This window comes from Octopus sinensis, linkage group LG7, assembly GCF_006345805.1.
Source record: "Octopus sinensis linkage group LG7, ASM634580v1, whole genome shotgun sequence".
NCBI classification, from domain to species: Eukaryota; Metazoa; Mollusca; class Cephalopoda; order Octopoda; family Octopodidae; genus Octopus; species Octopus sinensis.
The window spans coordinates 38490371-38512749 of record NC_043003.1 but is presented as its reverse complement, the minus strand read 5'-3'; the positions used below and the strand labels follow the sequence as shown (position 1 = coordinate 38512749).

Below are 22379 nucleotides of genomic sequence, written 5' to 3'. Positions count from 1 at the left end.
ATGACTGAAACAAGTAAAAGATAAAAGGTAGATTTATATATATTTGTATGTATTAACACTTTAGCATTTAATCCGGCCATACCTAACCCAAGTATTCTTGCTGTTTTACATTAAAACTGACCAGATCCAACCTCTCACATCTACCCTACAATGTCATTCTAAAAATATAAAAAACCCACTATTGAAATCTTGAAGCTACAAAATAATGCATGATTAATTCAAAACAATCTGAATAAATAAGCATTATATTTGACGAAGAAATCTGAATGCTAAAGGGATAAAAAAGACAGTTACACATATATAGTTCTTTACTACCCACAAAGGGCTAAACACAGAGGGGACAAACAAGGACAGACAAAGGGATTAAGTCGATTACATCGACCCCAGTGCGTAACTGGTACTTAATTTATCGACCCCCGAAAGGATAAAAGGCAAAGTCGACCTTGGCGGAATTTGAACTTCGAACGTAACGACAGACGAAATACGGCAACGCATTTCGCCCCGCGTGCTAACGTTTCTGCCAGCTCGCCGCCTTTTTGCTAACTCCTGCAAAGATGTGTGGATTTTCCCATTATCTGATGGGTCAGTTTGATGTCATATGGTCTCTAATTCAGTCTTTTAGTGTGTGGATAATTAATTTTCTGTGTTGGTACAGCTTGGATATATCTGCCCTATGGTAGCACTTCATTCATTTCTATCAACTGTGTAGTCTAACATTGTCAGGTACCCTAAACGTTTTTCACTGTCTGTCTCTCTTTATGAGGTACCTGTCACTTATGTATGACTTGTTCATATAACATATCCCTCCCAGCACAGTCATATGTCATTGTCTTTGTCTACCTACTTATCAGCTCACTCATGCGCAACATACTTCCTAATGCCATATTATAGAGATATTGCAAGTGAGAGCTGCCAACTGACCAAAAACCTCAGCTCTCTCTCTTCCTTCTCTCTCTCTCTTTCTCTACTATATATATATATATATATATATGAGAGAGAGAGAGATAAAGTTGGGGATAGCTGGCAGAGGGTCAGTTACCTATATATCTCTTTTTGTATTTGTCACTTTCTGGCACTATCCAGTGCCCCCCCCCGCTCCCCATTAATTATTATTGTTATTGGTGTTAGTTCTTGTTGTTACTGTTGTCAGTCATTATACGTACCACTGTACTAATTAATCTGCTAGACTGACTATGAGGATTAAACCTAATTTTACTTCTGGGTTTGGATAGCTAGAGTGGGTGGGACAGTTTTGATAATCTTATAGTGATTTAGTGTATGATGGTCATGTGATCGTGGTGGTGGTGGTGATGGTGGTGGAGTGATGGCAGTGGTAGGTTTAAGTAGTATCAATGATACCGGCAAGGATGTGGTAGTTGTTAGGATGTAGTGCTGCTAAAGAGGCTGTAGTAGTAGTAGTGGTGGTGGTGTTGCGGCTATAAAAGCAGACATTGTGGTATGGTGGTGGTGGTCATGGGGAAGATGGAATGGCAGGGTTGGTGATCAGGATGCTAGAGATGGTTGTGAGGATATGGTAGTTGTCGTTGTTGTTGTTGTTAGGATGTAGTAATGGAAGGTGGTGGTGGTGTCGTCAGTGATAGTTACAGAGGTGAAGAGGTCTAATTAGCCATCTTAGTTAATTAGTTAACTAAATTAAATTATTCAATTACCACACATAATGTCTACTTAATTAAGCATTATAGTTGTAATGGGAATAGTTGTTGTAGTTCAGTCATTAACAAATGAATGCATGTATTCAGTTTGTTGTAACTGGTATCTTATCTCAGACCATTGTCTAGGTGGTGGTGTCATTGCTGTAGATGTTTTGTATTTTGTTTAAGAATGTTGTGTTGGTGTTGAGGATGATGACAGATGATGGTAGACAATAACTGATGATAGATGACAATTAGAATGATGGTAAATGACGACAATGATGATGATAATAGATATTTGTGATGGCAATTTTGATGACATTTGCAATGATGGCAGATGATTGTGATGATGATGGTAGGTGACAATAATGATGATGTGAAGGTGACCATTGTGTGGATGATAAGTGTTAGATGATTGTCTAGATGACGGTGATGTATGCTGCTGATAAGGATGATGTATAAATGATGCTCATATTACTGATGTTGATTATGATGATTAGCAAAAGCAAGTGTGAACAAGCTATAGGCTTAGTCTACAGACAGCCTTTCTCCCTCTCTGGATGTGAGTTGCCATGTCATAAAATGTGTAGTTGAAGTTAGCCAGTTGAGTAGGCCGGTAGTTTGCTGTGATGTCAGAGCATCATGTGCATGGTGGCAGAGATGAAGGGCTATTCATATAACCATGGGATGTGAAACATTCCATGTAAAGAAGCTAGAGGAAGCCTTGTTCCTCTTGTCTCTGCTAAAGTACTTGTAACATATATGAAAGGAAATATATTGAACTGGAAGTCGGCTTTAACTATCTTTCTCTCTACCCCCACCCTGTCTCTCTCCGGCTACTTTTATATATGATAAGAGATTTGCATTAGCTATTAATATTTTCAAAATGCTTTCAACTCAGGGAATCTGTCACTGTCCAATCAGCTGTTTCTCTAAATTTACTTGTATTATAGTAATTAAGTAATTGAATAAAAAAAGACAAGGAAGGAGAAAATAGGATTGAAGCAGAGAGCTGTTGTCTGGACAGGCTGTGATGGATACTGAATGTATATTATGTAACAAGGTGATACATCTAGTTTATGCATACACACGCACATACTTAAACATGCATGTGTTTATGAATACATGTATGTATGTATACATACATACATATATATGTATATATCATCATCATTTAGCATACGCTTTCCATGCTAGCATGGGTTGGACGGTTCAACTGGGGTCTGGGAGGCCAGAAGGCTGCACCAGGCCCAGTCCGATCTGGCAATGTTTCTACGGCTGGATGCCCTTCCTAACGCCAACCACTCTGTGAGTGTAGTGGGTGCTTTTTACGTGCCACCGGCACAGGTGCCAGACGGGTCTGGCAAGCGGCCACGATCGGATAATGATTTTTACGTGCCACCGGCACGGAGGCCTGTCGGGGTGGCGCTGGCAACGGCCACGTTCGGATGGTTCGCTTACGTGCCACCAGCACTGGTATCACAACTACAATATATACATATATATAAAAATTGGTGATAGCATCCTTAACTCATATCTGAGTAGTAGGTCTAGAGTGAGTGATTGATTGAACCTCTTCATCATGATGGGTGCAAAGGGTGCCGGTGCCTGAGGTGGCTGTTCAGGCAAAAGGCAGCATAGAAGAGCTAGGGTATTTATTGCAGGGGAGAGCTGGGTAATCTTTCATCATTATCTCCCAAGTATTTGGGTCAGTGGAGGAGAGTGGCCTTGAGCTGGTCTCAAAAACGGAATTTGGAGACCCTGCTTAGCCTGGGGCTCGAGGTCAACACTGCAAAGAGGTGTTGATGGGGAAGGCATGTTTGAGGCATACATTTTTGATATGTTCCATCCAGTGTAGGCAGTGTTGTGCTACAGCAACTTCAATGCTGGACAGTCCAGTCCTGAGCAGAACCTCCTCATTGATGGTATAGTCCTTCCATTGAATCCTTATGATTGTGTGAAGTTTGTGCTGTTGGAAACGTTTTTGTCCAAGTCTCATCAATACAACATCCATGTTTCATAGCTGTAAAAGAGTGTGGAAAGGACAATGGCTTGGAATACTATGATTTTCATTTGGATGGTGAGGTTGTGCTTTAGGAAGACTCATTTTGAGAGTCTTCCAAAAGCAGTATGGGCTGCACTGATACTATTCTTGTCTCTCTGATTGGTGGTGTAGTCACTGGACAGGTAGCTTCTAAAGTTACATATATGGGAACAAATAGTTGAAATATAACTCAATACATAAATGCATATTATGTATATATTGTGTGTATATGTGTACATATATATATATATATATATATCAACAAACCACGTATGTAACAACAAAAGAAATAGACCTCAGTAGCATTTGAAATAGAGGACTAAATTTATTTAATGACACAGGCATAGAATGCTTAGATTCAGAACTCTTGAGTTTCTCAGCAACAAGTATTGGACAAAGCACTGTTGAGAAACTTGTGTGTATATACATATATATATATATATATTAAATGACACAAACATGGATCACATGTGACTGTGGGTAAGAAGTTTGTTTCACAACCACATGGTTTTGGTTACAGTCCCACTGCATGACACCATGCGCAAGTGTATTCTGCTATAGTGCTTGATTGATGAAAGTCTTGTGTATGAATTTGATAAATGAAAATTGAAAGAAGTTCCTTGTGTGTGTGTTCGTGTGTCCTTATCTTGACATCATGTCACTGTCATACAGGCAATGTTATTCATTTCAATATTTTGTGAGAACATGTCTGGCGATGGGGGGAAAATATTACTTTGCTTGGTAACAGAAAGGGCTTCTGGTTATAGGTATTCTGTGCCAATATATATTTCTTTACTACCCACAAGGGGCTACACACAGAAGAGACAAGCAAGGACAGACAAACGGAGTAAGTCGATTACATCGACCCCAGTGCGTAAATGGTACTTATTTAATCGACCCCGAAAGGATGAAAGGCAAAGTCGACCTCAGCGGAATTTGAACCCAGAACGTAGCGGCAGACGAAATACCGCAAAGCATTTCGCCCGGTGTGCTAACGTTTCTGCCAGCTCGCCTCTGTGCCAATATAAACCAGTTGACCCATGCAAGCATGGAAAAATGGATGTTAAAACAATGATGACTCCTAGTTGCTCCCTTACTCTCTCCTGCTCGCTAAATCAATGCTGCTCTCTCTGATTAGGTGCTGTACTTTTCTCTATTGCAAGCAGTAACATTGTGTGTTCACATATGAGAGGTCTACCTCTTAAGGGATCCATTAAGGTTTGGGGATTGGTGAATCTTAACAGAACAGCATCATCGTCATCATTTAGCCTCAACTTTTTCATTGCTTGCACTTAGAAATTGTATTTAGAGATTGAGTGAACTACTTATTACTTGGTTAAACTATTTCAATCTCTTCCTTATTATTTTGGTATTGGTTTATGATATCTAAAATGCTTTACTTTGCGGAAGTATTTCCACCATCTTCCTTGGTATACAATGTAAATGTCACACTTCAAAACTTAGTTTACATATCTTCAGATGTTAAGGTCTATATTTTCATTGGTTGCAGTTAGGAAAATAAGAGCATTGTACAGTCTGATATTCCAACTGTTGCTGATGATGTTTCTTACATGTTCTTGTACACATGTACATATTCACATGTATGTAGCAAAAAAAAGTTGACAGTTTTAGATGGGGCCCCTATGTAACTCCAAGCATGTGCAATTTCTGTTTAACATATTTTATTTTTTTTGATTTTCATAAGTTATAAATGATGGATCCATTTGTAATTAGATAAGAAATGATAGGTCCATTTGTAATTAGATAAGAAATGATAGGTCCATTTGTAATTAGATAAGAAATGATAGGTCCATTTGTAATTAGATAAGAAATGATAGGTCCATTTGTAATTAGATAAGAAATGATAGGTCCATTTGTAATTAGATAAGAAATGATAGGTCCATTTGTAATTAGATAATAAATGCTAGGTCCATTTGTAATTAGATAAGAAATGATAGGTCCATTTGTAATTAGATAAGAAATGATAGGTCCATTTGTAATTAGATAAGAAATGATAGGTCCATTTGTAATTAGATAAGAAATGATAGGTCCATTTGTAATTAGGTAAGAAATGATAGGTCCATTTGTAATTAGGTAAGAAATGATAGGTCCATTTGTAATTAGATAAGAAATGATAGGTCCATTTGTAATTAGATAAGAAATGATAGGTCCATTTGTAATTAGATAAGAAATGATAGGTTCATTTGTAATTAGGTAAGAAATGATAGGTCCATTTGTAATTAGATAAGAAATGATAGGTCCATTTGTAATTAGGTAAGAAATGATAGGTCCATTTGTAATTAGATAAGAAATGATAGGTCCATTTGTAATTAGGTAAGAAATGATAGGTCCATTTGTAATTAGATAAGAAATGATAGGTCCATTTGTAATTAGGTAAGAAATGATAGGTCCATTTGTAATTAGGTAAGAAATGATAGGTCCATTTGTAATTAGATAAGAAATGATGGATCCATTTGTAATTAGATAAGAAATGATGGATCCATTTGTAATTAGATAAGAAATGATAGGTCCATTTGTAATTAGATAAGAAATGATGGATCCATTTGTAATTAGATAAGAAATGATAGGTCCATTTGTAATTAGGTAAGAAATGATAGGTCCATTTGTAATTAGATAAGAAATGATAGGTCCATTTGTAATTAGATAAGAATGATAGGTCCATTTGTAATTAGATAAGAAATGATAGGTCCTTTGTAATTAGATAAGAAATGATAGGTCCATTTGTAATTAGATAAGAAATGATAGGTCCATTTGTAATTAGATAAGAAATGATAGGTCCATTTGTAATTAGATAAGAAATGATAGGTCCAATTGTAATTAGATAAGAAATGATAGGTCCATTTGTAATTAGGTACGAAATGATAGGTACATTTGTAATTAGGTACGAAATGATAGGTCCATTTGTAATTAGATAAGAAATGATAGGTCCATTTGTAATTAGATAAGAAATGATAGGTCCATTTGTAATTAAATCAGAAATGACAGGTCCGTTGTTACTACATAAAAAATATACAGGTCCTTTGTAGTTTGATAAATCATGGATCCATTGTAATTGCAAGCCACCATGAGCAAAATCATGGCTGTGCTTATGATATATTGTCCCACTAAATGCATGTAAGTGACAGGGGTCAGGATTAAAACAGGCAAGTGATTATGTTTACCACCCAAAAATAAGAATGATCCCTTGAAAGGTCTTACACACAATTTCTGGCTACCTATTTCAATCACAAAGCTTTGGTTTTTCAAGGCTTTGGTGTAAAAGACATGTCCAATGTACCATGCTGCTGGATTGAACCCTAATCATGTCGTTGCTTTTTAACCACACAGTCATATATTTCTCTGAGCATATGTTATGCATTCTTTCATTCTTTTAAATCCTGTTTGCTATGCTAGCATGGATTGGTTGGAGATTTACTGTTGATGCATAATTCTACCCTTCCTGTTTGCAAACCCTTGCCTATTTTTCAGCCAAGGTGGTTTATGCATGCCAATTGTCTTCAAGATCATAGAGCTAATATCACTGTTGTGTGCAAAGGTATAGAATATAAATACACACACTGAAACTCTACATAAACATTCACATGTGCATGCACACCCATACTCATATCCTCATCATTATCTTGTGTCTACTTTCCCCATGTTGGCATGGGTTTGAGAGCATGCATGCTCACACACACATGCCTCTCTCTCTCTCTCTCTCTCTCCCTCTCCCCAAAAATAAGCATCAAAGTTTTAAGAGACAAAAACAACACATTTACTTCTGCAACAACCTAATTGTGTTTGTGTGTGAGAGAAATGTTGAGCTGAATCATAGGACTGGCTTGAAGATGGAAAGTTGAAAATATTTTGTCATTTAGGAAACACATTGAATGACCATGATGTATCTGACAGTGGCTGGAGTGAGATGTGCATGGAAGACATTCCAGTAGCAGAATGACTGAATGGTAAACTAACAAGGAAGGAAGTGGTTTCAGAAACTGAAAGGAGAAATGTGTATTCTTATACGTAAGGAATGCTATGATTTAAGGGAGTGAGACCTTCGTAATGTCGATCAACAGAGCAAGTTGGAAAGAATAGAAATGTAAAGTATTTGTTGGATGAGCAAGAATATTGGTGAATGATTGGAAGACAAACAACGGATTGAAAAGAACGACAAGAATAGCACTGGTTTTGGATGTTGTGAGTGGAAAATGGGATGGGATGACTAGGTCCTGGATTAAAGATGAATGAGAGTGATTAATCATCATCGTTTAACGTCCATTTTCCATGCTAGCATGGGTTGGACGGTTCAACTGGGGTCTGGGAAGCCAGAAGGCTGTGCTAGGCCCAGTCTGATCTGGCAGTGTTTCTACAGCTGGATGCCCTTCCTAACGTCAACCACTCTGTGAGTGTAGTAGGTGCTTTTTATGTGCCACCTGCACAGGTGCCAGACGAGGCTGGCAAACGGCCATGATCGGATGGTGCTTTTTACGTGCCACCGGCATGGGGGCCAGACGAGGCTGGCAAACGGCCACGATCGGATGGTGCTTTTTACGTGCCACCGGCACAGAGGCCAGTTGGGGCGGCGCTGGCAACGGCCACGTTCGGATGGTTCTCTTACGTGCCATCGGCACTGGCATCACAGCTACAATTTCCATGTGAGAAAAATTGTGCAAGTTTATGTAGAAGGAAGTAGAGAAAGGAGAAGACTGAGAAAGGCATAGCTGAAGATGATGTCAGTGTTTGTTATCATCATTATCAGTCATCATTTAACGTCCATTTTTTTTCAATGTTTGCATGGATCAGATGGGATATGTTGCATCACATTTTCTACAGCTGGATGCCCTTCCTGTCACCATCCCTCACCCGTTTGCAAGCAAAGTAATATTTTCCCATTGCTAGTTATTTATTTATCTATTGGTGGAAGACAAGAACTATCAGACTTACTTGCATGACACTGGTGCTCATTTACAACGATCATGTAATGTCTAGACAAGGGTACACACACACACACTCACATTCATATATCTTCCTTCAATTTCTGTCTACCAAATCCACCCACAAGGCTTTGGTCATCCCAGTACTATAATGGATGACACTTGCCCAAGGTGTTACACAGTGGGATTGAACTTGAAGCCATGTGGTTGGGAAGAAAATGCCTTAACCATCCAGCCATGCACACATGCACATTCATATATCATGGGCTTCCTTCAATTTCTGTCTACCGAATCCACCCGCAAGGCTTTGGTCATCCCATTGCTATAATGGATGACACTTGCCCAAGGTGTTGCACTGTGGGATTGAACTAGAAACCATGTGGTTGGGAAGAAAACGCCTTAACCATCCAGCCATGCACACACACGCACACATAATATACTCTTATATACTGAGTTCTGTTTCTTTTATTTGTCCCCGTATGCTATCCTGGACTTATTGGGTGAAGATTTTCATCTTCACAATGTCTGAAAATGCTTCTTTATCTTGATCTGAACAGCATGTCCTCACTAAAGGGAACATGAAGGACCTTGATTACATTCAAGAAGTTGTTGATCTCTGAATCACTTTTGTCTGACAGCTAGGGCCATGAGCATAATGATGAGGATCAGTCACATTCATATCTTTTATCTTTCACTTGTTTCAGTCGTTAGACTGTGGCTATGCTTGGGCAGCACCTTGAATTTTTAGTCGAATGTATTGACCCCCAGTGCTTATTTTTTTAAAGCTTGGTACTTATTCTATCAGTGTCTTTTGCTGAACTGCTAAGTTATGGAGAGGTAAACACCAGCACCAGTTGTCAAGCAGTGGAGGAGGGGGAACAAACAGACACATATATATATATATGGTGGTGTAAAGCATTCGTGGTCATGCCACATAAAAGCACCCATGCAGCAAAACACAAAAGCGCCCATGCAGCAACACACAAAAGCGCCCGTGCATCAACACGCAAAAGTGCCCATGTGGCGACACATAAAAGCATCCATGCAGTGCTACATAAAAGTGCCCATGTGGTGCCATGTGTAAACACCCAGCACACTCTAAAGTGTTTGGCATTAGGAAGAGCATCCAGCTGTAGAAACCATGCCAAATCAGACTGGAGTCTGGTGCAGCTTGCCAGCTCTGGTCACACTGTCCAACCCATGACAGCATGGACAACACACGTTAAATGTTTCCATCTGCCAAATCCACTGACAAGGCTTTGGTTGACCTGAGACTATAGAAGAAGACATTTGCTCAAAATGTCACATAGTGAAATCGAACGCCACGCAATGTGGCTGGAAAGCAAGCTTCTTACCCCATGGCCACGCTTATGCCTATATTTTGATTTATAATGATGAGGATGATCATCATCATTTTATTGCCCACTTTTCTGGTTAATATAAACTCTGTTAGAAGTATATAGTGTCTGTTATAATTGTGTGTTGTTTAACAGTTATTTCCTCATAGCTAAATGTTTCATATGTTTGATATACTTTGCTTCTACACTTGTCTGAATCTGAAATAATTCCTGATTGAGTAATTCTGTGGCTAAAGACATTCCAAACTTGACAATCCAGGTCTTTTTTATATCCAGGATTATATTGGTTTCAAATTTTGTACAAGGCCAGCAATTTCAAAGGATGAGGAAGTCGTTTATATCAACCCCAGTACTCAATTGATATTCATTTTTATCAACCCTGAAAGGATGAAAAGCAAAGTCGACCTCGGCAGAACTTGAACTCAGAGCATAAAAGCGGATGAAATGCTGCTAAGATTTTACCCTGCATGCTAATGATTCTGCCAGCTTGCCTGGATTATATTACCAAATATATCCTTCCTCTTCTATTTTTTTTAAAGATGGTTTTGATAAAGTAGGAACATTACTGCTATGCTAGTCTTGTCAGTCTTGGTTGAACAGACAGCTGGTAATAGACACCACATGAAGTATCTCTTGGCTATGTTCTAGCATTGTTCTACTTGTGCCATGTCACCTCATGATACAAGAATGACAGTGATAGCTGGGTGCTATCTGATTATCTGGTTTAAGTGTGTAGTTGTTTGTTCAAAATCAAAATATTAGAAGAAAAACGAGTTACATGGCCTAATGGCTAGGGTGTTGCACGATTGCAATATCAGGTTTTCAATTTCTGGACCAGGAGGTGCATTGTACTCTTGATCAAAACACTTCATTTCATGTTGCTCCTGTTAACTCCACTCTGTCAGTGAGTAACTCTGCAGTGGACTGACATCCCGTTCAAGGGTAAATGTTGTGATGTTGAGCACGGGTGTGCTTTGAAACCTGGGTAACTGACCCTATAAGTCCAAGGACTCAAGACTCTAATATCCAGAGGTTGATGATGATGATGTTGTTTACATGTGAGAGAAAGAAAGAGACAGCTAGACAGCATGTGACTTGTCTGTGACTGTATTGAATTACAGCAGTGTTTGGTTTTGTCGATTACTACATGCACACACACACTCACACACTGTGTATGACCTTCAAACAAGTTATTATTCAATTTATTATTGATTTGGGTTTCCAGATATATTTACCAGGGATGGGTCTTAATGAGATTGTTATCTGGAAAACAGCTGTAGTAGACAAGATGAAATTTAATGTCATGCATGGATTATGAGTAAAAATGTAATGGTCTGTTAATTGTCATAGCTACTGAAAATGTGTGAGGAGGATGCTAATTTAGTTCCATAATTATCTCTTTTCAGGCCCCACTATACTCTTAGGTATTTATTGAAATGACATTGAAATTGAATATGTAACATTGTTTGTTTTTGAATTTTATTTGTGAGTTGTTTTTTTTTCCCACCTAGTCTTTTTTGTTTATTGGAATTTTTTCTATGACAACTCGGTATTTGGTTATGAATTTAAGATATGTAAATATATTTATTAATCATTGTTATCCTTGTGGGTGTTAAATGTTACAAATGCATCAGTTTTGTGCAGCTGTTGACTTGGTACAAGCCACAAATATACTTATTTATATAATACAGCACCTTCTGTGAACTTGATTCAGTAGAAAGTTCCCAGCCTAATGGATAATCTGTCAACAAGGGAATATCTGTTCTGTTGTTCGACTGGCTAGAAACAGCAGCCAAATCTCAATTAACATTGGGATTTGCTGTCCTTGATATGTCTAGGATGTTCACACCTGGAATGCCTTTGTTTATGGGTGTAGTTGATTAGGCTGAAGATGAGAGTACCACAGGAAATTTTTAGGTATGAAGAAACAATAATGTTTAGTAATATATGATTATAACAGATAATTAGAAATAAAAATTGAAAAGTACTTTGGGTATTGTAGTCCTAGATATATTTGTTATGGCTGAATAAAATGTAGGAGTGTCTCAGCTGGAATGTCTTTGGTCCACTTGTTCTACTGGTCTCTTTTGCTGAGAATTACAAATTAAACAAACCAACATCAGTTGTCAAAAGGTGGGTGGACCACACACACTCACTCCCCCTCATTCCCTTCTTCCCTCCTCCCACCCTCTTTTCATACAATTTCTGTCTACAAAATCCACTCACAAGGCATTGTTTACCCTGGAGCTATAGTAGAAAACATTTGCCCGAAGTATTATGCCGTAGGACTAAATGTGAAACCACATGGTTGTGAAGTGAGCTTCACCACCACAACAGCCATACCTATACCTGGCAGAGAGAGAGAGCAAAAACCAAGATGAAAGACTAAAAAACATGAACACAAATTTGAGACAGGAAAAGAAAACAGGGCTCAAAGCTCGTATCATTTGTGGTGTGATCACATTGCCAACTGCACTAGTGGGCCCTACCATACAACATTTTTGTATTAGGTATGATAAACTATTTCATAGACAGGTAGAATAGCCTGTGCTCTTAGTGCTAAGTTGACACCACTGTTATGTTGAGAGGACAAGTTAATGCAGTCATAATGACAGAATTTAATACTGCATCAGATATGGGATGGAATTGCAGATGTTCTGTAGTGTATTTGGTAATCTGATCTGTTGCCAAGCAGTAGATTTCGGGTTCAAGTTACAGCAATGGGTTTTATGAATTTCTATCTCAAATTGATGCTTACAGCACCTAATGTCATTTAGGTGCTGTGATCTCTCTGTCCACAAAAATAAGTCCACAGTGTTAAGAAACATGCTGAGTATCAGAGGGTTTAGACACTGTGAAAGGGGGAAGGATGCAACATTGGTAAAAATAAATATGAAATTATGGCAAATAGTGACATAGAAAAGTAATGTGACTAAACCAGATAGGGAAGAGAGTTAGTATGGTCAGATCCAACTCCACTATTTCGAGAGTTACTCTTTTACTCGTTTGTCATTTGACTATGGCCTTGCTGGAGCACCACCTTTAGTCGAGCAAATCGACCCCAGGACTTATTCTTTGTAAGCCTAGTACTTATTCTATCGGTCTCTTTTTGCTGAACCGCTAAGTTACGGGGACATAAACACACCAGCATCGGTTGTCAAGCGATTTTGGGGGGACAAACATACACACACACACACACATATATATATATATATATATATATACATACATATATACGACGGGCTTCTTTCAGTTTCCGTCTACCAAATCCACTCACAAGGCTTTGGTCGGCCCGAGGCTATAGTTGAAGACGCTTGCCTAAGGTACCACGCAGTTGGACTGAACCCGGAACCATGTGGTTAGTAAGCAAGCTACTTACCACACAGCCCCTCCTATGCCTAATACTGAATCTTATAGACAAGCGGCTGAAAGTCCAAATAAAGGTTGGTGAGCAGCTGTACTGCAAACTTTTCCAACTGGAAAGGTGGATATATTGAGTGAAACTCGATACTGCATCCATCTCTTGATGATAGCCTTGAGCAAAATAAATAATTGATATAAACTATCAAAGTGTTAGTGCTGAATTTCTTACTGATGAAATTAAACCAGTATACATGCTTAATGGAAAATAGCAGCAACAATATGTTAGCCTAGCCATGTTGTTAGGTCTCTCACAGCTGGCTACAGTGACAATGATAAAGATGTAGTGGACCAGTAAACTGTGAGTGTTCTGCTGGTAGCTGGCCCAAGTGTTAACGTCTGGGTAAATGTTGCCACAGTTTCTCTTTCCTCTCATCAGGTGTACGTGACAAAGAAAAGTCACGTGCTATTATGTATGGTAACTTATTGAACCATTCGTTTATCCAGTTTTGATCTCCACAAGTGGCTATTAGCTCATCATCTATTATCTATAATCCTTGACTGGCTTGTGTTTCAGCTTTTCTCTGTGTGTGTGTGTTTGTAGGATAGAACATATTAACCAGCTTATGTTTTTCCTATATATTCTTGTCTTCACATTTCACCTTCACTTCCTACTTCTCCCCATTGTCCCCCCCCCTCTCTCTCTCTTTATGTCCTTCCTCACTATCTTGGGTGGTCAACTTAATCTGTCACTTGGCCCTTGGATGCTTTTAATGGAGACTATGCTGTTAGAAACATTCAAGACAAGTCACTGAACCGAAGACGACTTCCTCCCTCCCTCTATTGCCTCTATCAGACTTGGAGGCCCTTTACACAGTACTCAACCTGCACAGTATTGAATCTAAATTCTTTTTGTTTGCAAATTGCCTATCTTTTGATTAGGTTATTTTAAAATCTAATTCTCCAGACAAACATAATAACAACCAGATGACTATAGCTAGAAAATTTACAGGCCAATGACATACAAAGCAGGCCTGCTTACAGCACATTTTATTCTTTATGATATGTTACTGAGGGCTGTTCTTAATTATTTAATCATCTCTGCCTATGCTATTGATTGCTAAAGACAATTACTACCACCCATATGCAGCACTGTCTTTATATTCCAGTTATGTAAAATGATTTTATATTATAAGGTTACTTAAGCATGAGCAGAAAAGCTGAAAGGTGCTGGTCAGTATTATTGCCAGTTATGTTGCTCAAGTTAATCCAGAGACCCAATCTTCCTCAATATGACAGTAACGATGATTTCTAACATAAAACACAATGCCACAATTTTTGTGGTACAGGGTAAATAAACAAAGTACTCAACTAGGAGCAAAAATCAACCCTAGCAAGATTTTAATTCAGAATACTCTCTTTTACTCTTTTACTTGTTTCAGTCATTTGACTGCGGCCATGCTGGAGCACCGCCTTTAGTCGAGCAAATCGACCCCGGGACTTACTCTTTGTAAGCCCAGTACTTATTCGATCGGTCTCTTTTGCCGAACTGCTAAGTGACGGGGATGTAAACACACCAGCCTCGGTTGTCAAGCAAATGCTAGGTGGACAAACACAGACACACAAATACATATATACATACATATACGACAGGCTTCTTTCAGTTTCCGTCTACCAAATCCACTCACAAGGCATTGGTCGGCCCGAGGCTATAGTAGAAGACACTTGCCCAAGATGCCACGCAGTGGGACTGAACCCGGAACCATGTGGTTGGTTGGTAAGCTACTTACCACACAGCCACTCCTTTTAGGTGCAATATCATGCAGGTTTAACAACCATGTACAATGTAGAAGTATGCTCATTGATTCTTGTGATGATATCTGTTTTATTATATTTGTCCTGTTTCTCCCAACTAAAGTCAGTATCTTTTCCTTTGAGAGGTTTTGTGTTTTTAAAAATCTAATCCTTGATTTTTTTTCTGTTTTTCAGGTTTATGTGTTTACATGTATGCAGGTATTGGTATTACAGCTGGTTCACACCGCTTGTGGGCACACCGTGCTTATAAAGCCAAGTTGCCAATGAGGGCACTGTTAGCTTCCATGCAATCAGCTGCATTCCAGGTAGCACTTACATTACCTCTTGCTATGTTTTCTAATTATGGTTGTTCTTAATCAATTAAAAACTTTTAATCTATTTGTATGTCTGACCTCTAAGATTGAATATTTCTCTTTTATTCTTCCATCGGTTTGGGGTTTAACTGTATTCTATCTGATTAGTGACATCCTGTATGATTGCTGTCACATAATAAGTGTAATAGTAATTGTATGTCAATTAGTCGCAATGAAACCCACATGTACATTGTGATTCTGATTAGGGAGCTGGAGTTTTGTGGTTGAACACTGGACAGTGATGTAAAGGCAACTCTTTATTTCTCCTTTCTATCTACTACCTTTCTGTGTTAGTGTGTTCCCTCAGTGATATAAGCAAGAAGATAAGCATTAGTTAGTTCTGTATTCATCAGTAACTTTAATCCCTCTTGTTTCACCAATCCTTTGATGACTTATACAAATATGAATCAGTAGGTTGTTGTTTAGCCATACTTCAGCCCTGATCCAGTAGACCTATAATCAAAGGCATTTTGCTATGCCCAGCCTCTCTTATTTTCAGACGTAGTATATTTAGGATTACTTTAATCTAATTTGTTCTTCCATTGTCAAAGATGATGATGTGATTTGAGAGTGATTTTACTGCTGTTTCTAGCAGTTTAAGCAACAGTATTGAACAGTCATGGGGAAATTATAGCCTGCAGGACTTTCTGAATGGCACATCAGTGAAAAATTGCCTTCACATTTTTAGGAGTGTAGTCTGCCAGATAATGAACCATGTTTCATGTGGCCCACTTCTTGGAAAAAGCTACCCATACCTGAAGTAGAAGCTTTTTTTGTCTTTAACTTGTTTTAGCCATTTGACTGTGGCCATGTTGGGGCACTGCCTTGAAGAGCTTTAGTTGAAGAAATCGTCCTTAGAACTCATTTTTTTAAAGCATATCCTTGCTCTATTGGTCTTTTTTGCTGAACTGCTAAGTTACAGGGATGTAAACACACTAACACCAGCTGTCAAGTGGTGGTGATCACACGCACACACATATGACGGGCTTCTTTCAGTTTTCATCTATCATATCCACTTACAAGGTTTTGATTGGCCTGAAAGTATAGTAGAAAACACTTTCCCAAGGTGCCATGCAGTGGGACTGAACCCAGAACCATGTGGTTAGGAAGCAAGCTCCTACCACACAGCCATGCGAACAGTAAGAATAAATAATACCCTGGCTAGTTGAGTCCTGGGCTGAGATACACCACTACTGTTTCAATTTACCAAATTGGTAGTGATGCAATTTGTATTATAAAGGAAAGCAACCTATTTCTGTACACCAGTTGATGTAGTTGTATGAGTCTTCAGAATGATTCAAACTATGATAACATGGAGAACAGGATGTAAACAAATTTGGGGCTAAGATTATAGAATCCTCCTTTTAATGATGTTATATAAAAACTGCCATCCGCTGGTCATGTTTTTATCACTGCCTATAGTGGAATTATGAGTTGAAAATAAGTTATTTGGGATATTAAAGAGGAAAGATTTGGCTGTTGCATTAGTAAGTTGACTTATTTAGAAGCATTTTGGTGTTGTGGTTTGATATTATTCTCATGATTTTAGTGAGGAATATTTGGTTTTAAAATTTTGAAATCTTTGTTGCACTATTTCTGGTTTTGAACAGTTAAGATTTTAATGAACTTTCTATCTACTACGGTCTCAGGGTAAATAATTGACTGTTTGCATTAAGGGGTGAACCCTAGTCAGGTGAGATCATTTAAATAATGTTGATGTATCATTGATTGCTCATTAGCATTTGTTCTGTTGCAGAATGATATTTATGACTGGAGCCGAGACCACAGAGTTCACCATAAGTATTCAGAAACTGATGCTGACCCTCACAACGCTAAAAGGGGCTTCTTCTTTTCTCACGTTGGCTGGTTACTTGTACGCAAACATCCTGATGTCACAGCCAAAGGTAAATTACTGGACACCAATGACCTGTTAAATGATCCAGTTGTTCATTTCCAAAGGAAGTAAGTCCTAAAATCTTTTTGTTTTTACTTTTTTTTTTTGTCTTAATCAAAATGGCAGCTCTTGATGGTCAACCCACACATATTTAGAGGGAACTACTTACATTTAGCTCTGTCAGCCTATTTTTTGGCAGTGATGTCTGGGGGAATAAAAAAAAAATTAGATGCTTTAAAAAAAATCAGTTCTTCTTTTTGGCATGGAATATGTTCTGTTGAATTTGTCAGTGGAATATCTGCTTTTAATCCCATCAACAGAGATATGTGGTTTTTTGCACCTTGACATCTTACTGTTGTTCCCCCAGTTGCCCATCGTTAGGTTTCTATTTCCCTTTCAACTTGTAGCAATTACTTAAGTGTGAGATAATTGTTAATGACAACACAAACATCTAGATGTAAAATCGTTTGCTAGAAATTATATAGTCGTGGTGATGGTGGGGCTCCTTAACTCCTGATGGAGGTGTGATATGTGGCACATTTTCATCTTTTTAAACTTGAAGCCTGTCTCTTTCCAGGTTTGAACACAACTTATTTCTTCTTGTGGGGAAGTGTGTGAAAGAGAGAAGAGAATTAAAACATGCCCCTCCAGTATTTAAGTGGTGCTTTATTTATCCACTCAAAAAGGATAAAAGGCACAGTTGACCTCAACGTGATTCGAACTCAGAGCACAGTGAACCTGAAAGAATATCTCGAAGCTTTCTATCTGATGCTCAAATAAACAATCTTACTTCAACTTAGAAATATTCGAATTAGCAAAACTCTGAATACAATGGTGTGAGGAATGGTGCGAAAGAGTTTACAAATTGAAATTATCTCCCTTGGAAAGCTTGTGTATTTCAATATTTATAGCTGAATTGATAATATATGAGTATCTTGGATTGTTAGTCTATATCTTCATACATTCTCTGTTGCCCCAACATAAATCCAAAGCTCCTTTATACAATAGAACAAAAGGCTAAAGCAGTCATAGGCAAACTGCAGTCTGTAGGGATTCCTGGATGGCATGCCAAAAAAAAATTACCTTGAATGTTTTTTTAGTAGTGTGGCTTGGTTGATTATAAGCCATGCCTTGTGTTACCCACTGCTCAAAAAAGGTTGTCCATGCCAGTGTTAAAGCATTTTACTGTATTTAGATTTCATTTGGTTCTGTGCTATAAGAAGAAATCCACTTGTTTTCAATAAAATGGTTTCCAGTAGTTAACTAGGACTGATGTCTTAGACTATCTTCTATGACAGTGGTTCCCAAACTATGAGTCACGACCCATCTGTGGGTCGCGAACGGAATCTTAGTGGGTCGCAAAGAGTTATAAAATTACGCATTAGCTTTGATTAACTGCTGTCTATCGAGATAGTTCAGTAGAGTTAAGTGAGTCATCATAAACTGGTGTGATAAATAGTGGGCCGCGACTCTAAAAGGTTTGGGAACCACTGTTCTATGACATTGTTTCTCCTAAATTTAACTGCAAAAGGCTCACTTTCAACAATTGATATATAAAACTAGTTTGTTTACAATCTCTCTTATATTGAATGAATGAATAACATGTACAATGGTTAGGACTGATTATTAACATTCTTCCTGTGCTTGAGAAAAGCACGAATCACTGAGTCCTTGAGTTTATTTGCAGAAAAAACAAAAAAGAATTTTGGTAGTATGTTACAAATGATGGCAGGTCAGTTCATGTCATGCTAAGTGCCCAAAACCACATCTGATTGTAGGATACTAGGTTATGACTCCTGTTGACAGTTTTGAAAATTTATTTCCTCCAGACCTTTAAATTTGTATTAATGTTTTCTCTTTTATTATTTCTTCTACTTGTCTCATTTCAGATATTATGCCCTGTCGGTCGTCGTCTTCTGTTTCGCTATCCCAACACTAGTTCCTTACATTTTCTGGAATGAGAACCTGTGGAATGCTTACTTTTTGGCTGGTGTCCTGCGTTATTGCTGTGGCTTGAATGCCACCTGGCTAGTGAACAGTGCTGCTCACATGTGGGGTTATCGACCCTATGACAAGCGGATCAACCCAGCTGAGAACATCTGTGTTAGCCTTGGCAGCATGGGTGAGGGCTTTCACAACTACCACCACACTTTCCCACAAGACTATGCGACCAGTGAATATGGTTGGCGGATCAATCTCACTACATTTTTCATTGACTTCATGGCATTTTTAGGCCAAGCCTATGACAGGAAAACAATTGACCGCGACACAATTCGGCGGCGAAGAGACAGAACTGGTACCCACACCTAACTGCAACTCTTTCTCTCACTATATATATATGTATATATACATATATATGTCTTTCTCTCTCTCTTTCTCTCTGTATCTTTCTATTTTCTCCCTCTCCCCTACTACCCCTCTCTAATCCCTTGTCCCCACCAAACCACTATGTTTATCTATTAAAGCTTACATACACTAATATATATTTATATATAAATAAAAACACACGTGCATACTAATTATATATCATTTATGTGAGTTCCAAAGTTAATCCATGTTAGTGAAATGTCTTCAATTGCAACTGAGTTGACTATTCTGCCCATAGTGGTATCCAGCACTCCTTCAATCTAGCTAATTTTTTTACTGTAAGCTCAACTTGGAAGGAAAAAGAATGGGATTGGACTTAGAGCCTTCGCTCATGTTCCTGCAAAAGAAACGATATTGCATTTCCAAGAGCATTGCCATTGTTTTGATCTAATCATATCCTGTGGCAATTTGTTACCAATCCATGTCACAACTATGCTACTTCAGATCTGGAGTCACTTCAAATAATACTTAACTGTCTCTGTAAACCAAGCAGAATCAGTGGCATTCATAAACTCTTCCATTTTGGAAAAACGATGCTAACCTTTCTCTCATAGTCTGCTGTCATCCGGACTTTTAGTTGTGTATTTATTTTGAGGCTTGTTCAGCTGCTCTTAAGGTAGCATGTGTGAAGTGCTGCATCTCGTCTGATTAAGAATGGAGGAACATTCAAATGTATGAACATATATAGTAAAATTTTGATACCAGATTGTCTTAGTGTACCAAAGATGTCGATGTTGTTTTTCTAGTTTCTTTGATCAGTCAAGATGTCATTCCATGGAGCTTCTTGTGTTATTTCCCATCTATACACTTCCACTAGGAACAGTTATAGATCTACTCATGTCAGAAGCTACTTCCCCCTCTGGCCTGTTATATTGTTGATTGTCTATGGCCATGTTGTACAGATTAGATGGTTGCCTTTGGCATGTTGGAGAGTGAAGTAATAGCTGAAATTGATGAGAGCACCTTCATAATGTTTGGAGGAACACACATACGTGCATATTGTGTATGTGCACACACATACACACACACACACTCATACATATACACACACACATATGTATATAATCCTTCTCCCACCCCGTTCCCTATCTTGTTTCACTAGGAAGAAACATTTCTGTATTGACGTCCATCTGGCATGCAGTCGCTTTTGTTGCAGCTGTTTCTGTCTTCTGCACTTTTACTGCAACACAGTCCTAGCTAAAAGTCAGAGAAAAAAAAACAAAACAAATAAAAACAATTTGAAGAGGAAAAACAACTGAATGAATAAATAAATAAATAAATAAATTTTTAAAAAAATTGACTGAAAATCCAAAAATGGTGAACAACAATCCAGCATCACAGCTCTTCCTTGCTTTCTACAAGCTGCTTCCTTATCTCTTCTCTTTCTCCTAGCTTCATCTTTTCATCTCTGTCTTGCTCTTTCTGCCTCTATTCTTTTCTCTTGCTCTAAATTATATTTGCATACACGTGTGTATGTGTATATCAGTGTACGTGTATTCATCTCTTTCACTCCCAGTTTTTGTTTTCCTTTTCCTTTTTATTTTCTTTTTTGCAATCTTCTTACTTTTTCCTCTTTTTACTTCTCTTGTTCCTAACTGTTAACTTTTACCACCACCTTTCTTGTCCCCTCCCATCTCTCTTTCTTCCTCTCTCTCTCTCTCTATCTCTTTCACAAACACACACACATCCACACACACACACACACATCCACTTACACTACTTGTTTCTGGTTGCCCATTGAAGCAATGAGGACCATTTCCTCTTTCGTTTGTGGATCACTTGATGATAATATATATTTTCAGTCTTTGTTGAATAGCTTTGGTTGAAGACAGAGCCTGTAAATGCTTGCTTGGAGGAGGCAGTTGTAACCTTGCATGCATTCCTCTTCTCTTGCTTCTCCTGATGGTGCTAGGTGTGTTTCTCTTCCATGTCTTCAGTTTCTCCTTTCAACACTAAGACTGTCAAAGTGAGCAGCAAGGCATGAGGTCTTCCACTGTTAAAGGGTTAATATGTCTCAACACCGTGGTCTTTGACCACCCTGTTGCAGGTTTCTTCATTCGTTCCTGCTCTTACTTTAAAATAGTTTGTTAGTGTGCCGGTAAGTGATGGGATCTTAGTCAGTGCCTGACTTAGTGTTTCATTAAGGCTATGGCATTGACACATAGTAAACTATCACCTTGTTTCTCATCAAGGAGAATGCAAAGTGACATTAGATATTCACTGATGCCAATCAGTGCCTCAGTCAGTTTGAACAGCTGACTGTCTCTCACAGCAAGGTTAACTCCATATTTGGGATGTTTACTCTCAGTGTGGGCCCCCTCCAAGTAGTCTGGTCTTATTGAATGCAACAGTATAGCCTCAAAGCTCACTATCTACAAGAGCTGTCCTATGCTAGGATCAGTCTGTCCCATAGCTAATATCAAGAAATGTTTGTATATTCCACATGACAAGTCTGAGGATTTTTTTCATATTATTTACTTATTCAGTTGCTCAGTGGATTTTCCTGACAAGTGTGTGATTTCTTGTTCAGAGGCTGTGCTAAGTGGATGATGTTTGGAGCTACTTTCCCTTGACCTTTCTCCAGCTGCTGGTGCAATAG

The 22379-nt window shown here is 38.4% G+C and overlaps 1 protein-coding gene across 6 annotated transcripts in view; it reads left to right on the top strand.

The window, feature by feature from the left end:
* Window positions 1–22379, top strand: part of LOC115213787 (stearoyl-CoA desaturase 5) — a 123318-nt gene that overhangs the window by 100089 nt on the left and 850 nt on the right. For 5 of the 6 annotated variants that reach the window (XM_029782633.2, XM_029782632.2, XM_029782635.2 and 2 more), the window contains 3 exons: window positions 15341–15471; window positions 17276–17481; window positions 19303–22379. The exon at window positions 19303–22379 is cut by the window's right edge and continues 533 nt beyond it. In XM_029782633.2, the coding sequence (XP_029638493.1) occupies window positions 15341–15471; window positions 17276–17481; window positions 19303–19723 (758 nt within the window). In that variant the 3' untranslated portion in view covers window positions 19724–22379. The remainder of the gene's footprint in view (window positions 1–15340; window positions 15472–17275; window positions 17482–19302) is intronic. The other variant, XM_036504712.1, reaches the window with a different exon arrangement.